The sequence below is a fragment of the Barbus barbus genome (assembly GCF_936440315.1).
Source record: "Barbus barbus genome assembly, chromosome: 37".
NCBI lineage: Eukaryota > Metazoa > Chordata > Actinopteri > Cypriniformes > Cyprinidae > Barbus > Barbus barbus.
Window position 1 is genome coordinate 4,468,506 of NC_136715.1, and position 17,397 is coordinate 4,485,902.

The 17,397-nt window shown below is 37.2% G+C and overlaps 1 protein-coding gene across 2 annotated transcripts; it reads left to right on the plus strand.

Moving 5' to 3' along the window:
* The first annotated feature begins 3,076 nt into the window (after window positions 1–3,076).
* LOC306856524 (uncharacterized protein) lies at window positions 3,077–16,752 on the plus strand. Of its 2 annotated transcripts, none has more exons than XM_079395867.1 (9): window positions 3,077–3,212; window positions 7,649–7,754; window positions 8,183–8,308; window positions 10,670–10,828; window positions 11,204–11,294; window positions 11,377–11,648; window positions 13,950–14,027; window positions 14,204–14,238; window positions 15,244–16,752. In XM_079395867.1, exons 1-9 carry the CDS (start codon window positions 3,150–3,152, stop codon window positions 15,646–15,648), a joined length of 1,335 nt encoding a protein of 444 aa, XP_079251993.1. In that variant the 5' UTR covers window positions 3,077–3,149; the 3' UTR covers window positions 15,649–16,752. The 2 variants fall into 2 exon arrangements, with proteins under 2 accessions (XP_079251993.1, XP_079251992.1); XM_079395866.1 differs by having other exon boundaries at window positions 3,126–3,212; window positions 14,201–14,238.
* Window positions 16,753–17,397: the final 645 nt, after the last annotated feature.

The window sequence follows — 17,397 nt, forward strand, 5'->3', positions numbered from 1 at the left end:
ATGCAGTGATGATCAGGCCGAGGTAAGTGCACTGCATCGTGTGTTCTAGGGTGGTGCTGCCTAGACTGAACTGGTATCTGTGTTCCTGACATCTGGGCTTTTTCTGAAAGACCATAATGCTGGTCTTTTTGAGGTTTACTGCCAGTTCTGGCAGTAGTTCTCCAGCAGGTCTAGGTGTTGCTGTAGTCCCTGTGGGGTGGATGACAGCAGCACTAGATCATCTGCGTACAGCAAAAGCTTGATATTTTTGTCTTGTAGAGTGAGTCCAGGGGCTGTAGACTGTTCCAGCTGCACCGCTAATTCATTAATGTAGATGTTGAACAGTGTTGGACTCAGGCTACAGCCCTGCCGTACTCCTCTCTTCTGGGAGAACAATTCTGTATGTTTGTTGCCAATTCGCATTGCACATTTGTTGCTTGAATACATTGATTTAATAATGTCATACACTTTACCCCCTACACCACTTTGTAAAAGTTTGTAATATAATCCGTCGTGCCAAATTGAATCAAATGCTTTTTTTAAATCGACAAAGCATGCAAATATTTTTCCGTGTTTAGTCTGTTTTACGTGTTTATTGATTAGGGTGTGTAGGGTGTAAATGTGGTCAGTAGTTCTATAATTAGGAAGAAAGCCAATCTGGATAGGACTCAGGACACTGTGTTCGTTGAGGAAGTTTACTATTCTATTGTTTAAGATACTGCTAAATAACTTCCCCAGATTACTGCTCACACAAATGCCTCTGAAATTATTAGGGTCCAATTTGTGAATAAGGGTAGTAAGTCCCTGGCTCCAGATGTCAGGAAAACATCCTGAACTAAGTACAAGGTTGAATAATTTGAGCACAGCTGTCTCAAGCTCAGGTGTGCTGTGTTTCAGCATTTCACCCAGAATGCTGTCAGGGCCACAAGATTTCTTACATTTTTGGCTTTTGAGTTTTTTCATCAATTCTTCATGTGTAATTGGGAAGTCGAGAGGGTTTTGATTATTTTTAATTATGTTTTCATAAGTTTGTAGACTTTGTTTGATCTGATCAGAATTGTTAATGGATGTTTTGGATGGATTTCTTTATATAATTTTCCAAATGTTTTGTCCAAATGTTTCCATCTTGTATTGGCAAGTCTTGAGGTTTTGTTGTGCTCAGATTATTCCACATATGCCAGAACTGATTATGATTTATTGAATGTTCTATTTCTTGTAAACTTTTGGTCAGATGGTGTTTCTTTTTTGCTCTGATTGTGTCTTTGTATTGTTTTCATTTTGAACAGTATTCAGTTCTTATGTCAGCGTTGTTTGGTTCTTTATGTTTCATATTTAATCATTTTCTAAGTTGTGTTTTTAATGTTTTGCAGTCTGAGTCAAACCATTTTTCATCTTTTGATGTATTTTACTATTTTTGTTCTTTTCTTTTTCAACTCAGTTTTGCAAGCTGCTTTTTTATACATGTAATTTATTTCATTTATAGCCAAATTAACACCATCTTTAGTTGTTTCAAATTTTTTGTTAATAAATGTAGTGATTAGATTTTTCATTTCTTCAGAATTGAGGGCTTGAATAAATTTGTCTGTGCTGTCTGAAGCCCATCTGTATCCTGGTTGGATTTGATAGATTTTACAGGTTCTGGGTATGTTTTGTGTTAGTGAGTGATGTGTTTTAATATAAATGTTAATCTGGTTATGGTCAGACAGTGGAGTTTGTTGTTTGACAGTGAATGCACTGAAGGAGGAGGGGTCCATGTCAGTGATGGTATAGTCCACTACACTAGCTCCAAGACCTGAATAACACGTGAACCTCCCTAAAGAGTCCCCTCTGATCCTGCCATTAAGCATGTACAGACCTGAGGCTCGGCAGAGCTGCACTAATTCTCTACCGTTTTTATTTACAGTTTGGTCAAGATTGTTTCTTGATGGGAGGTTTTTTGTGAGACTCAGGGGGTTTTGGCCAAAGACATGTTCATTGCCCTTTGGATCTATGTTATCAGGTTCAGATCCAGTTCTTGCGTTAAAGTCTCCACACAGCAGCACGTTTCCCTGAGCCTGGAAACGGCTGATCTCTGTGTGGATGTTGTTCAGATATTCCTCATCATGGTAAGGGGATTCTGCTGGAGGAATGTAGATGGCACAAAGATAAGTGTCAGTGGTTGAAATGCCAATTTGATTGTTTAGTTTTAACCAACAATGAAATTGACTTAGTGTAATAATAGAAATGTGTTTGGCCAGAGATTCCCTGTCCCACACCAAAATTCCTCCCGAGTCTCGTCCACGGTGGACTGTACTTAATTTAACTGAGAGTACAATTACTTCATAGTAGCCTGAGGATGTAGGTAAGCGCATCCTTTCAACACCAGGTTTCAGTGAGAATGATAATGTTATTTTTCAGAAAAATTGGGTCTGTGCTTTTAGGAGCAAAATTCGAAGAATGAAGACCCTGAATATTCCAACAACTTATATGAAATGAACGCATTAGTATTTTAGTAATATTAAAGATAATCCTATTTGGTAAGACAGAGAGAAAATAACCTGTGAGAATGTACATGGTAGACAATTTACATCTAGTGCACTTTTTTTTATATATATATTAGTGCACTGTTTGTGTATATTGTCCTTATCTGTTGAGGAGCTGGTTGCACAGTGTCTGCAGCATCTCTCTGATCTGGCTCAGTTCACTGGCAGGTGTGGAGGTGCTGGGTGGAGCAGGGGGCCGGGCTGCAGCTTCAGCATAGCTCTGTGCTCTCGGCTGTGGGGGCTTCTCTTGGTGTGGGGTGGTTTTTGGTTTCTTCTTTCTTATCTATCTATCACTATCTAACACAATGTATAGTCTACAGTTGATGGATTTATATGTACACTACGCATATTTGTATATTTTATTTTGCCTTAACTGAAACTTTTACATCATTTTCACAAATTTGCTTAGTGACATAGAAACAGTGCAGAACATCAATTAGTTCTCCTTCATTTATCTCATGCATTTTTAATTTTCCTAAATCCTCAGTCCAGTGTTGAAAGAGTGTTTGACTGTACAGTGCAGGAGGAGCTCATGTCTCTCCGAGGTCTGTGCTTGTGTCGCTTCCTGGTTACAGGGGGACTGCCGTGCTACATTTCCGGACTGATGGTCAGTAATTTGAGTTCAGTCTCGCGGGTCGCTGAAGGATCATGCTGATTCTCATCTCACGGTTATTATTTATGGCGGCGGTGTGGCGAGTGGCAGAAGGGAAGGTAACAAACAGGTTTATATGTGTTGCTGACAACACAATGTAATGATTCATTCTTATACTTATATGACTTTCACAAGTGTGTTTTGATAAGAGATGAAAAGATTCTTCTGAAAAACACTAAACGAAAAGCAAACGTTATTCTCGGATTCTAAGAGTGTGTCGTAGAAATGAAAGATATATTTAATTTCAGTTGTGTTCTGTTCTTGCGCTGATGGAATTTCCAGCAGAGGCTTGTGTCTCAATCCGTAGTGCGCTGCCTACTGCTGTGTCTATCACGTGCATAGTCTACTCTAGTGCGCTTTCTACCTAGACCTAGTATGCTGCCTACGTAGACAACATTGTGGGTGGCATAGTGACTTAATGTACTACATGCCTTGACATCTTATATAGGCATTAAAGACATCTTAAAACAGTGTGTTGCATATTTAGCGTTTTGGGCAGCGTCCTAAATTATATATATTTTTTGGAAATGAAGGAAAATCTAGAGACCTGTCTACCTATACGGCATTTTTGGGATCATAAAGCTTAATGTAACTTAATGTTTTCAATTGTTTTTGGCAAAACAAATTGAGCTGGGCTTAAGTATTTCACAGCATTTTTGGCCACAAGATTGGAAAAACTAGAGTCACCCACCCAAACTGCTTTCTTGAGCATCATGGGTATTTAAAAAAATAGCATGCTTAGATAACATCTTGGGCACTAGTCTACTTAGACTCTATATTCTTCATCAAAACTCAGCAAGTTTGCCTACCTAGGTGGTATTTTTGAGAACGGTGGTCGACAAGAACCAAGTGACCTGCCTACCTAGATGGTTTGGGCATCATAAAACATAATATACTGCCTGCATAGACAGCATTTCTGCCTGTCTTTGGCAAACCAAAATGAGCTGGGCAAAAAAAAACGCATGCACTGGTTAGGTATATGTCTTGAAGCATGGCAGCTGGTTTGAGCTGGTTTAAACTGGTCCTTAGTTGGTCATGATCTAATCCTGAGCAGGAGCCAGTTGCTTAGGACCAGCACCTGACCAGGACCATCTTAAAGCAGCTCAAACCAGTCATGCTTCAAAATATTCCCAACCATCATATGCCGTTTTTTCAGTGTGCCTACACAGCATTTTTGGAGACACTATAGGCAAAACTAGCGAACTACCTATCCAGTTATGTTTAGCAACATAAGTATCTTAAAGCATGGTGTGCTGCCTAGTTAGATAGCATTTTGGGCACCACTCTATTTAGACCGTATCATAAAGCATAATATACTGCCTATATGGACTGGCAAAACAAAGTGTGCAACAATGGACATGGGATTTTTTTCATAGTTTGAAGAACTTTTTTCCACTTTAAAGTTTTGTGGAATGAAAAGATTCTGTGGGTGTTCTTTACGAAACCTTTGATGCCAATAAAGAAACTTTATTTTTAACGGTGTAGGTATCTTAAAACATAGTGTGCTGTCTATTTAAGCAATACACAAAGCCTATTCGTCTACAGTGCCCACATAGACAATATTATTTGACATTAGCATGAGGAAATACCCGAACCCTACAAAGACCGCAGTTCTTGCCATCATAACCCAGTGTGCAGTATCTTTGGGCATCATAGGGTGATAAGCTGCCTACCGCAAGTGCTATAAAGGAAGTATCCAGTGTAATGTCAAATCATTTTTCTAGCTAGATGTTCTTGTGGTCTAGATTGAGAAGGTGGGGAGTTCACGTATATCGCAGATTAACTAGAACACATCCACGTACTTTACCACATTTCAAGAGAAAATGTAAATGAAGTCTTGTTAAACAGCCCTGTCTCTGTCTCTTTAGTCAACTCTTTAAAAACTTACACCGCAGGTTCCACTTGCTCTACTTGTTATAATTCCACGTACATGATCTACAAGTCATGGGAAAATAAATCTGCTTTGACTAAAAAACGTGCTGAAGTTCAGAACAAATAGCACACAGTTACTTAAATAATGAATGATCTTGATTAGGCTGCATGCATTTTTAACAAGAAACGTGTGCTTTTTGCATGCAGCGTGTAAATGTGTTAGGGCTTGTTGGTGTAATCGGCTCAGAGAGAGGCTTTTACACTGGTTTGTCTGGCTTACATGGATGCTGATACTGTGAAGATAAGCACTCAGTCTCCGTATTTCAGTAAAGCGCACTGTTGCATGGAGGAAGTTAGGCCTGTATATGTGGGTCGTTTCCCACCTCAGCAATTTCCTCTTAACATCTTCAGCACTTGTCATTTTGCTGTGAAGATATCAGTGGTTTTAGAGATGATGCAGTCATTTTTCGTAACGTCTAATCTGTTTGCTTATATCATGATGTGAATTTCTTGCAGAAATTGTTTTCATAAGATAAATTTTGATTTGGTGTTGACTTAAATGGTAGCCCTTTTATCTCCGACAATTTCTTTCAGTCAGTTATAAATGAGTCATTTGTCAGAAGCCACCACATGTGTCATTCAATTACGACAATTCTTAAATCATTCTGTGGCAGAAAGTGCAATCCTCCAGCAACTTCCTTTTTTAGATGTTGAGATCAGTAATAGTGCCGATACAGACTCAACACTGTGTTTCTTGCTGAATCCAATTTTAACCATTTGAGGGTTCACACTGAGAAGCGTGCCTGTATCAGCACTATGGTTCAATTTTTTTTCTATAAACTCAGAATGGCAAAATATAACCTTGCAATTGTGAGAAAAAAGTCAGAAATGCAGGATATAAATTTGCAAGTTTATATTCTGACTTTATAACTCGCAATGGCGTAATTCTGAGAAGAAAAAAAAAATCAGAATTGACGTGTAAACTTGCAGTTGCAAGAAAAAAAAGTCAGAATTGCGAGATATAGTTGCAAATACATTCTTTTTATTTTTTTATCCAGTGGCGGAAGCATGCTTCCATACAAATATGATATTCATATCAAGAAATATAAATGAACTCTTGGTAAATTTGATCTGTGGCATGTTTTGAAAACAGATAAACAAATTTAAGATGGACTTTCAGAGCAGTCAGAAAATTCCCAACATTTACCAAAAGTCCCTTTGCTTTTCCTCTGAACAGCTTGTCTGGTTTCCCGATCTGAGTTTCCCAGTCATTACTGTTTTTCCCTCACTAAATTGCACGTTATTATTTAGCTAGTCATTTCCTTCTGATTTCACTTCTGCTTTTGATCTCCTCTGCTCCACAACCCCCACCTCCCGTCAGTGTTGATCGTGTTTGTATTCATTTGGAGTTCTGTATGGACACCTACTGCACTCAGACACCGCAGAGTCTCTGTATGCATGCAAATCTGCCAGGAGAGACCCAGTATAGGGGTCAGAACTTAGGTCATTAAAGGTCAGATAAACATCAGTCTTTTATATTTGCCACTCTCCATTACCCTTGGCCCATTTTGGCCATTCGCATCGGCTCACGGCACTTTCCACTGCATAAAATACCATGCATGTGTTGTTGACCTCTTATCTGTGTAGGCTAAAGGAAAGTAGAATGTAAAGTCAGTTACTTCATTCTGTCATTTCCAAATCCTACTGACCAGCGTGAGAATGCAAAATTTGCATAACAAATTTTTCAGATCAGTAAAAGTTTAGATGCCAACATCGCCATTTCCCAGTAAATTGTCATGTTTATTCATATCATATCTATATTTACATCAGCTACAGCATGGAAAAAACCATATTGGTCAAACTGAAATGGTATCAGATTTGAATGTGTCAAATGAATAGTTGACCTTCCAGTGGTGATTCCTGTTTGTAGAAATCAGGGTGGCTGTTGGCTAATATTATGCTAAGATTTATAGAATTACTTTACAAAAGCTTATTTTATAAAATTGTCGCTGACAAAGAAGCAATGCACTGACAAAGTTTTAATTTAGCTGAAAATGGAAAATAAAATGAAATTAGGGTAGTTTCAACTCTTTATGATAAATTGATAAATTAACTGATCGTAGTAAAGTTCTTCAGCAATGAGCCGCCTCTCAATATATTTTAGCAAAACCTTTTTTGTGCATCACTAAAAATAGTTTTTCATTCATTGATAAAGCTGTTAAAGTTTCTGTTAAACTGTTAAAAGCAGGTCAACTTCTCATTATCAAAATGACTAAATATCAGCCAATTAATCAGCTTGGCTGATATATCAGTTTGTCACTTGTTACTGAGCTTCTTTGTTGTAGCTGACAAGTGCAGATCTGACACTATCCCATCAGTGTATTAGTTTTTGAGATATTTCATGTCAGTGAACCTTGTGCAAAAGCCTGCGCCAAATAAACTGTCCTGCACTATACTCTAGTAGCAGCATCAGCATCCTTGGGAAAAGACTCAAAGAGAAGACATATATTGTGACTCCGAGGAAGTGGTGGGCAGTGTTTCGTTCACAAGACAAGAATCAGTTCCTGATAATCCAAGGAAAATATCAGTGATATTTTAGTTTTTTTCTCTTTTGTTTTCATAGACACATCTGCCATATAGACCAGTTGGAACTTCCATCACTTGTAACAATCCATCCTCCGAATATTACGTCAAAAACCTGGAACTGTGCTGCAGTAGATGCCAACCAGGTAGGTCGTAAAGCACAGAGAGCGTAGGAGAGAATGTAGACACATGTGTTGTAATTTAGTAGAAAATAGCACTGTTTTTGTGACATTTTGAAGCAACTCCAAGTTCTGTGGCCAGTCGCATAAACTACTTAAATGTTAGTAATCCAATTTTTTTCATCAAGACTGGTCATAACTTTTTTAATTCAGTTACATAAAATGATACACTGGTCTAATTTGAATTGACTGATTACCACTTGGTAGTTAACTGCTAGTTAAGTCTGGAATACAATACACCATTTCTGCCCCAATTTCCCACTGATTTACAGTATGGAGATGTTCACGCTAGTTGCCGAAAGTCAAAGCCAGTCATGTAGTTTATTCCATTGACCTGGAATATTCCATTGTGTCTAATTTATAACTGGTCTCTAAAGTATTTATATTTATTCTAGGGACTCGTCTGAAGAATGAGTGCACTAATAATTCGGACACCATCTGTGAACCTTGCCAAAATGGACATTACTCAGAAACTGCTAACCATTTTCCCAACTGTTTCTCTTGCCGAAAGTGTAAAGATGGTGAGTTGAATATTTTAATAAAACACTCCATGGTTAAAAAGGCTTGTTTCAGTACTAATATGGAATTGGTATACATCTAAGGCTGTTTTCACATATAGTTCGTTTTAAAAGAACCAAACCCAGTTCACTTAAAGGGATAGTTCATCCAAAAATGAAAATTCTGTCATTAATTACCCTCAAATCGTTCCAAACCCATAAGACCTTCGTTTTTCTTTAGAACACAAATTCGAGAGCTTTCTGACCCTCCACAGACAGAAATACAACTACCACGTTCAAGGTCCAGAAAAGTAGTAAGGACATTGTTAAAATAGTCCATGTGACATCAGTGGTTCAACTGTAATTTTATGAAGCTATGAGAAAACCATTTGTCTGAAAACAAAACAAAAATAATGACTTAATTAAAAAATTTCAGCTTAATTTTAGCAATGTCCTAAATAATTTTATGTGCCTTGAACTTGGTAGTTGTGTTACTGTGTTCCGAAGATGAATGAATGTCTTACGGCTTTGGAACGCCATGAGGGTGAATGATTAATGACAGAGCTTTCATTTTTGGGTGAACTGTCCCTTTAAGTGAACCAGATGAAAGGGAACCAGATGAAAGTGAACTTGCTTGGAAATTGTGTTATGTGCACAACTTTTCTCCCCACAAAGAAATTCTGTGGAATAGTTCTAATATTTTAATCTGAAACAAATCCTTTTTTTATTGACAAGTGGTATGATAGAGGTATTAACTTTATTTGGGATTTATTTAAAAACGATGCCACTATACTGGAGTCATTTAAGACATTGTCTCCAAGTTATGTGCACTTATTTACAACATGCCTTTGCTTTAAAGGGTCATGAAACCCCACTGTTTCAGCACTGGTGCATGCATAATGCATAATACATCATGCATAATACAGCGCAGTGATTGGATGGCAAGAGAATAATACTGAGAATAGCTCGTAAAACTGATGACGTAGACACGTACTCATTAGCCATGGCAGCCAATCACCACTCCAGATTAACGCATATATGTCACTTTTTGTGACGTAGGCTCAACTTTTCTTTTTGAACCGGAACAATGAAATTGCTCCAACAAATAACCACTTTTTCCTTAATAATGGACATAATCGGTACTATTGTTGTTTTTACTGATGTGCAACCTTTTCATATATGTTAACATCTCAAAAAATGTGTTTTAGGGTTTCATGACCCTTTAATGAGAGAAAAACAAAAACAGTTATGCCTTAACTTTTATTGGATGCTGTTTGTCTTCTTGATAAAATATGTAACAGTAAACATATAAAGCAATTGTTGGATTACTGTTTACACATTCCCTAGATGTAAAATTTTTGGTATGATCTTTCTGACGATATTCAATGGAAGAGAGCATGGTTACTGCCTGAAAAAAATATTGTATTTCTAATAAAATCTAGACTTTGCCTAGATTTCATGTCCATGATTCATTACCCCTATTATTAAATCTTTTAAAGTGATAGTTCACCCAAAAATTAAAATTACCCGATGATTTACTCGCCCTCAAACCATCCTAGGTGTATATGACTTTCTTCTGTCAGATGATTACAATCACTTGAGGGTGAGTACGGTTCGATTTTGGGTCCTTTTAGGGGGTCTGAAATAACTTGGTTTGGTTGGTTCACACACACGACCTGAACCGAGCTCTGTTTGAAGGGAAAACACCCTAAAAGAAATAGCTCATCCAAAATCCTTCTGGCCTTCCAAACACTTATGAATTTCTTTTTTTGTTAAACCACAAAATGAGAAGTTTTCTTTTTACTTTACTTTTCTACTCAATGAAAGTGAATGGTGACCAGAGGCTTTCAAGCTACAAAAATGTTTGGCTATTCCTCACACAAAGCTACCTTATGTCTGAAGAGTACACGATGAAAGAATTTGAATTTTTTGGATGAACTATTCCTTTAAGTAAAATATTAAATATAAATGTACATATTAAACACAAACGACACAACTTTACTCAAGTGTTTACCATATAGTTCTATATTGCTTATGAATTTACAGTAACACTTTACAATAACGTCCCTATAGTTAATGTTAGTTCATTCATTAACGATGAGCAGTTCATCTGTTACAGTATTTATTAATCTTTATTAGTTTATAAAAACAACTGTTCATTGTTAGTTTAGTTTAAATAAGGTCCATTAAATAATATTGACTTAAATATTGCATGTTGAAATTAATATGAACTTTCATAAATGCTTCAGAAGTTTTTCATTCTTAGTTCGTTAACTATAGTTAACAAATGGGACCTTGTAGTAAAGTGTTACCAAATTTTCTTGTATTATTAATATAATATTCATTAAATTTCTAACGGACTTGCTGTTCATTTCTTCTGGTTAGTGAAAGGACTGATTTATGGCACAAACTGTTCTGCTGATACCAACGCTGTTTGCGTTTGCAAGCCTGGGATGTTCTGTTCTAAGCTTGATTTCCTTCATGAATGTGAGGAATGTAAAAAATATAGATCCTGCAAACCTGGTGAATATGTCACCAAAGAAGGTAAGAGGCTAAATAATCTAGCTACTGTACACAGATACTTAAATGTGTGTAGTCAGAATTGGAGTTGTGTAGCCTTTATTCTCTGTCCGTTAGCTCTAAACAAGTAAAAATTCTCTTCTGGGACAATAAAAAAAAATATTGATTACTCACTGGACTTTTGTCCAATAAAATGCTCTAGTTTTCAAATGCCCTTCCCCTCAATATCTACACCCACTAAACCCACAAGTAGAAAATGATTTCCAGTTATTTAAACGTGGATTTTCATAAGTCAGTTTATCCAGTCAAATACATAATCATTTGATGCATTATTTGAACATTTGTTTTAATAGGCTAATGCTATGTGTTATCGTCATTTTGCTGTGTTTGTGAATGCAGGATCACCTACATCTGATGTCAAGTGTGCATCGTGTCGGTCTGAAACGTTTTCAAACCACAGTAATGCTGAGCGGTGTGAACTACACACACAGTAAGATGCTAATAGAAAGAAAGACTCACTACTTACAAATACACATACATGCATATGACTTATTAGTCTTTTTCTCTGTTAGATGTGAAGGCAGGTCAGTTTTGAGACTTGGCAACTCTACAACTGACACGTTGTGTGAGATGACGCCACCACCACCATCAATAACAACAACAACAACAACGGCTCCTCTTCAGAGTTCATTCAAGCATCCTCAGCCAAAACAACTGAGCCAAAAGGAGGAAACATGGCACATGAACACGACCACCCCCACATCTCTGCCTCCATCGAGCAGCACGACACCAAGCAGATCAACAACAAACAGCAGTTGGTCCTCTTACTCCATCTACTACATTGGTAAATATGACATTGGTAGACATGATCTACTACACTGGTAAATATGAGGCCATGTCACTAGAATTTAGTTTACAACCCATATAAAAGTACCACAATGTTACCATGCTATCAGAATAACATTTGCTATGGAGGAAATAAGTCGCTTTGTACAAAGGTCAGTTAAAGAGTTGAAAATTTAGCAAAAATGATTGAGTGCTGTGATCAGCAAACAGTGCCCGCCCACTTTTTCAGCAGCTTTTGGTTCCAGAAGTACTTTTCCTATTCATATTTTTCCAAAAGGGTTTTTAAAAATTCTTTGTTAAACTGTTTTATGAACCTAACCAATAAGTTATGAAGTGAATAGACAAAGGCTATGTACTTAATTTTTTTGAATGAGGGGAAAAAGAAATGCAATCCGAAGCATTGTGATTTACATAATCTCATCAAAATGTATGGCTCATTGCTGGTACAAAGTTGGACTCTCCACCAGCTAACAGAGAACATTCTCAGAAGATTCTGGCAAGGTCATAACTTAAAGTTATGAATAAAAGTTCATCTAGTAACATTAATAGAATGTTCGTTCAAAGTTATCTGGTCTTCTAAAAACGAACATTTTTAAATGTTACTTGTTGTTTCAGAACGTTCAGAAAACATTCAAAAGTAACATTCCCATAATGTTTGTAAAATAATAAAGTGGAATATTCCCTTAAAGGGTTAGTTCACCCAAAAATGAAAATTAGCCTGTTTTTTACTCACCCTCAAAGCATCCTAGGTGTATATGACTTTCTTCTTTTAGATGAATCCAATCAGAGTTATATTAAAAACTGTCCTGGCCCCTCCAAGCCTTACAATACGGGTAAGCGGGTGCTTTTTGTTAACAGTCCAGAAGACGTGAAATAGTGTGTGCATCTGTAATAAAACGTGCCTCACACGGCTCCGGGGGGTGAATAAAGGCCTCCTGTAGCGAAACCATGCGTTTTTGTAAGAAAAATATCCATATTTCAAACGTAGTAAACACTTTTTTTCTCACTTCCGCTGACTGTCGGAAGATGACGTAGGACGTCGGCATTGTGTGATTAGTGACGAACGCAGAGAGAGAACAAAACAAAACGCCGGTCAAGAATTAGAAGCACAAAACGAGGATTTGTAAAGAAAAATGTCAGAATTTTAATGTAAGCCAATTGGAAACTGGTTTTCCTTTGCTAAAGTAAGGAAACTTTGCCTCTGTAAACAAACTCGCGAGACTAGCATATCTCATATGTCCTACGTACGACAGTCTGCGGAAGTGAGAAAAAGTGTTTATTATGTTTGAAATATGGATATTTTTCTTACAAAAAACTCATGGATTCGCTACAGTAGGCCGTTATTCATCCCCGGAGCCGTGTGATGCACGTTTTATTACAGATGTGCACACTTTATTTCACATCTTCTGGCCTGTTGACAAAAAGCACCCGCTTACCCCCACTGTCACGCCAGGACAAACTCCGATTGGATTCGTCATATACACCTAGGATGCCTTGAGGATGAGTAGATCACAGGCTAATTTTCATTTTTGTGTGAACTAACCCTTTAATGTTCATATATGACATGCATTTTAAAAAGTTGATGTTTTGACTCTTTAAAGAACATTCAGAAATAACATTTTCATAAATCACTGGGAATGTTAGGAGAATGTTCTTAGAGCATATTTTTGTTGGCTGGATTTATATCATTCGCAGTGCTTCATAGGAGTGGATGGGCGCTAAAGAGTATTTTTAGTGCAATTTGCAGTTCCCCAGTTACTGGAATATTTTTGGCGCAATTTGCAGTTCCCCAGTTACTGGAAATTTCTCTGCACAATCATGGATAATGTAGTTTTTCAGCAGGAATTCTGATAAACATGATTATTTAAAAAAATAAGTTGAAATAACGCAGGCTGATGGCTTCAACAACAGCATATACCATCGTATCTCACAGCAGGCCTGTTTTTAAAGATTTGTGAGTTATCGTTAAAAAAACATTTCCCCTCTGGAGAAAATGGGACTTTTATTTCCAGATTTCCCGGCTATTGCACTCTATGAGTGATATCTTAGTATTTAAATTGTACTTCATGGAGGTGCTTTAAAGAATAGCACCATATTCAAATAACATGGTACTTTTGTAAGTGAACCATTAATCAATGTTATGAGTTTGTTATTCATATATCTGCCAACGAGTGACTTTTTGATGCTTTGTTGATCATTTTTTCACATTTCCTTCCTCCCTTGCTATCACCGTTGACCTTTCATTGTTCTTCAACTGGGTTTTCTTCTCTGATTCTGTCTTTTTCTCTGTGCTCTCCAGTCTTTGCTGCTTGCCTGCTGGTTTTGCTGACATTGGCAGTGTTGGGGATTATCACTTGCAAGTTACGAAAGAGGAGAGGTACTGTGAACATTTTCATTTCAATTCAACAGACTGAGATCAGAAAAATGATTTTGGTTGCTGAGTTAAATGTTGTCAGCTCTTTAGATTTAGATTAGCTTCTCTTGTAACCAGCATCATCAATTATGAGAAATGTTGACCTCAGGTGACGTCTTTTCACTTTGTTCCTCCAGCAGGTTTACAAAAGGTTCCGATCACAGATGCCAACAAGGTACGCTTTCAAGTTCGTATTGTATACAATGAAAAATAGTATGTTTAAAGCCATTATTTTGGTGCTGCTTTACTGTCAAAACAAACCACAGGTAAAGAAGGTAAACTACTAGCACTTGTTTTTTAAACTGATTTTTTTTGTCATGATGTTAATTTAATTCAATGTAACATACTGCTCTTACTTTTTCTGCCATATAAAGATATAGCAAGAGTACATCTCATTTTCTTCCATTTAAAGAAATAGCATACTATTTTTATTTCTGCCATACAAAAATATACAGTGCATGCATAATTATTAACTGCCCATGAGAAGGAGGAAAAATTGTGGTCACTTTATAAGGTTCAATTCTCGCTATTAACAAACTAACTATTAACTATGACTTTTGCCTGTACTAAAGTGTTACCAAAATTGCAAAATTAAAGGGATAATCAATGCAAAAATAAAGGGATCACCCAAAAATGAAAATTTGATGTTTATCTGCTTACCCCAAGGGCATCCAAGATGTAGGTGACTTTGTTTCTTCAGTAGCACACAAACGATGATTTTTAACTGAAACCATTGCAGTCTTTTTCAGCAAAATTAAAAGATGTTTTAAATCAATAAAAAATATGATCAGAATATCAACTTGCCTAATAATTATGCACACACATTAGTTGTTTTCTTCCATATAAAGGAATAGCATACTACTCTTACTATTTCTGCTGTCTTTTTATTTCAGAAATGGTAGTATGCTAGTATGCTATTCACAATCTGTTTAGTCCGTTTACCTGCTCTACTAAAAATGATGCAGTTTGCTGTACAACAACAAAAGCTTCAAACATTACTAACTTGTCACATGACCTCTTTTCTGCATTACATATTTAACTCAAAGTGACATGCATTTATCATCTAAGAACTAAATGTGGTTGATTTGCATATTTGCAAGATTAAAATGGCATATCAAATCAAGCACATTGCATTTTGGGATACTCATTTCATCGCTTTCCCATCTCTTGTTCTCTTCAGCAGGAGCAGGATACCTCAGCAAGCGGCACACCTGATTATCAGCACCTGTTACCCATCGACAGGTACCAGAAGGAGCCGTCTATGACTTCATCGGACAGCCAGAGTCAGCCAGACTCCAGTCACAGCAGCGCTGACTGGCTGGAGCGCACCAGTCAGGAGGAGTGCATACCGGAGCAGCCGTCCGTCTCCAGCCCTATGGTCAATCTCAGCATCACGGCCACCTTCAACTGCCAGCTGACCCCGACAACAACGTCCTGCTCCATCCCTCTCAACACATCTGCACGGACACCCCATGTTGAAGCTCCGGTGCCGCTTTCTCAAGAAGAGGTCTGTATAACCTGCCAGCAAGAGGACGGCAAAGAAGCTCTGCAGTCAGTGCAGGAGATTGGCTCATGTGTCTTCTGATTGGACTGATCAAATGTATACGTTTAGAGAAATGCACTTGCGAGTTCCTAAATGCAATGTAATGTAGAGCCCTGCATTTCAGCCCGGGCCCAAAGGGCCCTGACCTTTTTATGTCGTTAGGGCCGGGCTTCGGGCCAATTTTCACGTCATAGTTCAGACGCGGACCGGGCCTCAGGCCTGTTTTAGGCTTCTCCTTTTATATTTTAGACATCCATCAATTAGTGATGAAAAAAAATGATGCGCTGGTGGAAACAACACGGTGTCACCGCGACTGTCAAGAGCGGCTCGATGGTGTTTAGTGTCCCGCAGCAGTAGCGAGTGCCGTCAGCGCAGCTGAAGAGCTCTGCGTTCAAATGCACGCAATAGGCTAAAGCTTGCTGGAAAGCCCCAGCAAAAGTAATTACCATGAATGTGTCCGGGGGAAATAGTAAGGAGATATTTGAATTATTTACTAATAGTGTTTTCCTGACTCGCCGTCTCCTCATTAGACGTGCCTTTAGAGAGAAACGCATCTTTATGGATAATGATTATGACTATAATGAAATAGTTTTTGTTTTCGCTTTGTTTTATTTCTTTAAGTAGTCATTTAAAGCTTTCTATAGACATCATGTCTGTGAGGCTTGTATTCGCTGAGTTTCGGTTCTTTTTTGTGAAGCGCTCCAAGGCGAGATGGCAGAAAGCGCATCATGTTTGTTTTCTTTATTTGATAAAAGCACAACGTTTTGTTGATATTGTGAGTGCACACAAATAAAAGTAGACCCTTTACAGTCCCGAATGATGTAGGCTATTACTCTTACCTTTATGAGCAAAAATGACGGCGTATCCACAGAAAAAAATGTAAGTGATCGCGCTGGTGTCTCCATGTCCTGCAAAGCCCGCTTTAGCTTGCACTCTCCGCACAAACTATTGGATACAGCGCAAATTTATCTAGGTTTAACGGTTAAACATTGTTATATGCTTGATGTTACATGCAGTGTTATATACATTGTTTTATATCTATAGATTTTATTTTAGGCAAGTCGTGATGATTTGAGAAGGCTAAATTGATCAAACATAAGCTATGATAAACTCACTGTTTGCCGCTGGCCGCTTGGTCGTTACTTTAAAAAACAAAAACTTATAAAGAACAAAAAATACTCCAAACAGTTTTTTAAAATAACTTAATTAAAAAAGTTTAAAAAGTTTTTATTTACATAATATATGTGTGTATACTGTGTACATGTATTATGTATATATATATATAAATACAAACACATGCATGTATATATTTAAGAAAAATATGTTTATATATTAAATATATTTATATAAAATATAAGAATATAAATATATAAATGTATATACATACATCAAAATATATACTGTATGTGTGTGTGTGTGTGTGTGTGTATTTATATATACATACTAAATATTCATTCATTTTATATTATGTAAACAAAAACTGTGATTAATCGTGATTAATCATTTGACAGCACTATACTGCATTATTTCAGAAAGAATTAAATTACCTTAAAATAAAAATTTGCTGGCTCTTGGGCCATCCAAGATGTAGAATAGTTTGTTTCTTCATGGAAACAGATTTGGAGAAATGTAGCATTACATCACTTGCTCACCAATGGATCCTCTGCAGTGAATGGGTGCCGTCAGATTGAGAGTCCAAACATCTGATAAAAACAACACAATAATCCACACAACTCCGGTCCATCATTCAAATAAAGATGTGAAACAAACTCATCAAGACAATTTAACTGT